General features: G+C 45.4%; 1 protein-coding gene across 1 annotated transcript in view; it reads right to left on the bottom strand.

Annotated features, from left to right (window-relative positions):
• Positions 1–5,465, bottom strand: part of SBDS (Shwachman-Bodian-Diamond syndrome) — a 25,403-nt gene that overhangs the window by 5,228 nt on the left and 14,710 nt on the right. The window contains exon 6 of the mRNA XM_011932166.1: positions 1,127–1,129. Within this exon, the coding sequence (XP_011787556.1) occupies positions 1,127–1,129 (3 nt within the window). The remainder of the gene's footprint in view (positions 1–1,126; positions 1,130–5,465) is intronic.

The raw sequence follows: 5,465 nt of genomic DNA, 5'->3' as shown, positions 1-5,465 counted from the left end.
GCGGATCATGAGGTCAGGAGATCGAGACCGTCCTGGCTAACACAGTGAAACCCCGTCTCTACTAAAAATACAAAAATATTAGCCAGGCATGGTGGCGGCCCCTGTAGTCCCAGCTACTCTGGAGGCTGAGGCAGGAGAATTGCTTGAACCTGGGAGGCGGAGATTGCAGTGAGGAGAGATCGCCTCACTGCATTCCAGCCTGGGCAACAGAGTGAGACTGTGTCTCAAACAAACAAACATACAAAATAGAAGATTAAGTTTGGGCAACATAGCAAGATCTTGTCCCTACAAAAAATTAAAATAGCCAGGCGTGGTGGCACAAGCCTGTAGTTCCAGCAACTCTGGAGGCTGAGGCAGGAGGAGTGATTGAACCTAAGAGTTCTAGGCTGCAGAGAGCTATGATTGCACCGCTGCACTCCGTTATAGATGTACACATGTACTGAGTCATGATGGAAAATGGATTGATTTAGAAATGTTTGGGGATGATGGCTTGCTCATTTGCCCTTCTATGATTCACTATAGCCTAGACTATTTGGAGAAAAGTAAAACATTTGAAAGCTGAAACATTCAAAACATTCAAAGATTCAAAGCTGGCTGGGCGCGGTGGCTCAAGCCTGTAATCCCAGCACTTTGGGAGGCCGAGACGGGTGGATCACGAGGTCAGGAGATCAAGACCATCCTGGCTAACACGGTGAAACCCCGTCTCTACTAAAAAATACAAAAAACTAGCCGGGCAAGGTGGCAGGCGCCTGTAGTCCCAGCTACTCGGGAGGCTGAGGCAGGAGAATGGCGTAAACCCGGGAGGCGGAGCTTGCAGTGAGCTGAGATGGTGCCACTCCACTCCAGCCTGGGCGACAGAGCGAGACTCCATCTCAAAAAAAAAAAAAAAGATTCAAAGCTGAAATCTGCGATCCATGCCATGAAACTCAAGAACAAAAAAAAAAAATGGGGCAGTTATTTTAGTAGCACCAAGTCCTTGGGCTGCTGGATCCCAGCCTAGGAGGAGAGGGACATGAAGACAAGTAAGGGCCAGCACATTTTGACTGTTCTGGGGAAAAGGAACCGCAGCAAGAAGTAACTGCTCTGCTCAAAACACTCCTATTCTCTCTCTCTATCTCTCTTTCACTCTCTCTCTCTCTCGACAGAGTCTCAATCTGTCGCTCAGGCTGGAGTGCAGTGGTGCGATCTCGGCTCACTGCAACCTGTGCCTCCCAGGTTCACGTGATTCTCCTGCCTCAGCCTCCCGAGTAGCTGGAATTACAGGTACCCACCACCACTCTCAGCTAATTTTTTGTATTTTTAGTAGAGAAGGGATTTCACCATTTTGGCCAGGCTGGCCTCGAACTCCTGATCTTGGGTGATCCGCCTGCCTCAGCCTCCCAAAGTTCTGGGATTATAGGCATGAGCCACCGCGCCTAGCCAGCCTCTCTTTATCGGGTGCTTTCCATCCACTCTCCATCTCTTCTGCCTTTCCTTTTAAATCTCCTCATCACTTCCTTACAAACTCTCCTAAATAGCTGTTAAAGGCAAATGCCTCCTAGTGCCTGAGATAGGTATAAGACAGGTATTGAAACAAGTAATCACAATTCTTTCCTGGGCTTTCTGTTCTTACAACAGAGTCTGTGTCACCTGCTGAGGTACTGAAACTGACTCAATTGTTTCATAGAGCAGATGTGTGTGGTTTCTTTTGAATACACATAGAAATTGACCCTTCTAGCCTGGTGTGGTGGAGTGTGCCTGTATTCCCAGCTACTTGGGAGGCTGAGGCGGGAGGATCACTTGAGCCCAGGAGGTCTGGGCTGTAGTGTGCTCTGCCAATCAGGTGTCTGCACTAAGTTTAGCATCAACTTCCTGGGAGTGAGGGACCAATTCAGGTTGGAGACTGAGCAGGTCAAGACTCCTGTGCTGATGAGTAGTGGCATCGTGCCTGTGAATAGCCACTGCACTTCAGCCTGGGCAACATAGTGAGACCCTGTCTCAAAACAAAACAAAACAAAACAAAAGCAAAACCAAATTGATCTTTCCAGTCTTGAAATTTGAGAAAGTGACATTTGTCTTATCTGAGTTCCTTTCTCAGGAAATCAACCATCAAGGCTCCCAGATGGTATCAAGGAACTGAAACTTACCAGATAACTGCATTTGGACAATGAGATGCCAGACCCCTCCTCCGTCATAATGGCCTAAGGGACCACTGCTGCCTGTTGACCAACTCCTCTTCCTTACCCCTCCCTAATTCCTATTTTCCTGCATGTAGTTACATTTCTTCCTTCCTATATAAACCCCTAATTTTAGTTGGTCAGGGAGACAAATTTGAAACTGATCTCCCATCTCCTTGGCTGGAGCACCCGATTAAAGCTTTTAAACCCTGGCACTACTGATTGGCTTTCTGTGCAGCAAACAGCAGGACCTACACCAAACCCCTGGCATTTTGGCAACAGCACTGGTCATGCTAGGGAAAAAGTTCAAGATCTCAACTTCCAAGACCCAGGGAAGCCTCTCACAATTTCTAAAGGGCAGGGCAGAAGAGATCTTTGAAAGTGAAGCTGAAATGAGAATAAAAATGCCCTTTCACTTTACATTTTCCACAAAGCTTATTACATTAGTATTTGCATATGCTTTTGAAAACTTTATTTATTTATTTATTTGGAGACAGTCTCACTTGTCACCCAGGTTGGAGTGCAGTGGTGCGATCTCGACTCACTGCAACCTCTGACTTTCAGGCTGAAGCAATTCTCCTGCCTCATCCTCCTGAGTAGCTGGGATTACAGGTGCCCACCACCATGCCCAGCTAATTTTTATATTATTATTATTATTTTTTGGAGACAGATTTCGCTAGTTTCCTTCTTGTTGCCCAGGCTGGAGTGCAATGGCATAATCTTGGCTCACTGCAACCTCCACCTCCCGGGTTCAAATCATTATCCTGCCTCAGCCTCCCGAGTACCTGGGATTACAGGTGCCTGCCACCACATCCAGCTAATTTTTTGTATTTTAGTGGATCACCTCAAGCGATCCACCAGGCTTGGCATCCCAGAATGATGGAATTATAGGAGTGAGCCACTGTACCCAGCCTAATTTTTGTATTATCAGTAGAGATGGGGGTTTCACCACATTGGCCAGGCTGGTCTCGAACCCCTGACCTCAGGTGATCCACCTACTTCTGCCTCCCAAAGTGCTGAGATTGCAGGCGTGAGCCACCGTGACTGACTGAAAACTTTATTTCAAAACGAATCATGCTGGTTGTAATATGCTTGTGTAGGTTATGTGTGTAATTTTCCACAGATTTTTCTATGCTCTTTCAACCATACATAAACCTGTACACACATATTCAGGGTTTTTCCTCCAAAAAAGTTACAGAAATGGGATCACACCATAATACATTCCTCTGTAGTTTTATTCCCTCTTCCACCTCTACCCCTCCTCCACTTACTACCATGGACGTCACTATAAGACATACAGGAAGATGTCTCATTTGTAAAAATATACTTAATATTCCATAATAGGCTGGGTGCAGTTGCCCACGCCTGTAATCCCAGCACTTTTGGGAGGCTGAGATGGGTGGATCACCTGAGGTCAGGAGTTCAAAACCAACCTGGCCAAAATAGGGAAACTCTGTCTTTATTAAAAATACAAAAATTAGCCGGGCATGGTGGTGCGTGCCTGTAGTCCCTGCTACTCAGAAGGCCGAGGTAGTAAAATCGCTTGAATCCTGGAGTTGGAGGTTGCAGTGAGCTAAGATTGCACCACTGCACTCCAACCTGGGCAACAGGGCTAGACTCCATCTCAAAAAAAAAAAAAAGAAATCCACAGTAAGAGCCACAGTAAGAAGATGTTACAATTTAGTTAACTGTAGGTTGAGCATCCCTAATCCGAAAAACCCCCAAATTAGAAACATAATGCTCAAAGGAAATGGTCCTTGAGCATTTTGATTTTTGAATTTTTGAATTAGGCATGCAAATACGCCAAAATCTGAAAAAATGCCTGAAATTTGAAATACTTGTTTCCCAAGCATTTGGAATAAGTGATACTCAGCCTGTATTTGCTATTGGTGGTCATTTTCAGTTTTCACTAATACAAGCAGAAAATAACATTGTACACATATCCTTGGAATTTAGGTAATTTTATTTCTGGCAGATAGATGCCTAAAGAGCAATCAATTGCTGTATCAAATGGTGCACATGGCCAGGTGCAGTGGTTCATGCCTATAATCTCAGTGCTTTGGGAGGTCGGGGTGGTAGGATTGCTTGAGGCCAGGAGTTCGAGACCAGCCTGAGCAACATAGCAAGGCTCTGTATCTATGAAAAATTAAAAAAAATTATCCGGGTATGGTGGTGCCTGCCTGCAGTCCCAGGTACTCAGGAGGCTGAGGTGGGAGGATCACTTGAGCCCAGGAGGTTGAGGCTGCAGTGAGCGGTGATCTTGCTATTGCACTCCAGCCTGGGCGACAGAGCAAGACCCTCCTCCTCCTCAAAAAAAAAAAAAAAAAAAAAGTGCACATATTTAAAAATTTTAAGATACCACCAGACCAGGTGCGTAATCCCGGCACTTGGGGAGGCCGAGACAGGTGGATCTCCTGAGGTCAAGAGTTTGAGACCTGGCCGGGCATGATGGCTCATGCTTGTAATCCCAGCACTTTGGGAGGCCGAGGCAGGCAGATCATGAGGTCAGGAGATTGAGACCAACCTGGTCAACACAATGAAACCCTGTCTCTACTAAAAATACTAAAATTAGCTGGGCATGCTGGCAGGTGCCTGTAATCCCAGCTACTGGGGAGGCTAAGGCACGAGAATTGCTTGAACCCAGGAGGTAGAGGTTGCAGTGAGCCGAGATCATGCCACTGCACTCCAGCCTGGGTGACAGACCTAGACTTCATTTAAAAAACAAAACAAAACAAACAAACAAAAAACAGAGTTTGAGACCAGCCTGGCCAACATGGTGAAAAAAATTATCTGGGTGTGGTGGCACACGCCTGTAATCCCAGCTACTTGGGGAGGCTGAGGCAGGAGAATCGCTTGAACCCAGGAGGCAGAGTTTGCAGTGAGCCAAGATTATGCCACTGTACTCCAGCCTGGGCGACAAAGGGAGACTCCATCACAAAAAAAATAAATAAAAAAAGAAGATACCACCAAATTACTTTCCTGAAAGGTTGGAGCCAGTTATACTTCTATCAGTAAATGCATGAAAATGCCTGTTCCCTCATATCCTTGCCAATATCACAATTAATCTTTCACCTTTTCTTCAATATGATGGGTAGAAAATGATTTCTCATCATTTAGCATTTCTCTGAGAGAAGTTGAATATCCTATTTTGCATTGATTTTTAAATTAGTGTATCAATTTTCCCTGTGCTCAGGGGTGAATATTAGACCTTTTTCTTGGTTGGTCCTAACCTATTGGCATTTTAACCTGTCTTACCTGTTGCACATATTTTCTCTAGACGTGATTTTTTTTTTTTTTTTTTTTTTGAGA

The sequence above is a fragment of the Colobus angolensis genome, unplaced genomic scaffold (genome assembly GCF_000951035.1).
Source record: "Colobus angolensis palliatus isolate OR3802 unplaced genomic scaffold, Cang.pa_1.0 Scaffold122, whole genome shotgun sequence".
Classification (NCBI taxonomy): Eukaryota; Metazoa; Chordata; class Mammalia; order Primates; family Cercopithecidae; genus Colobus; species Colobus angolensis.
Note: the sequence above shows the minus strand (reverse complement) of the source record. Positions and strands in the feature narration are given on the sequence as shown.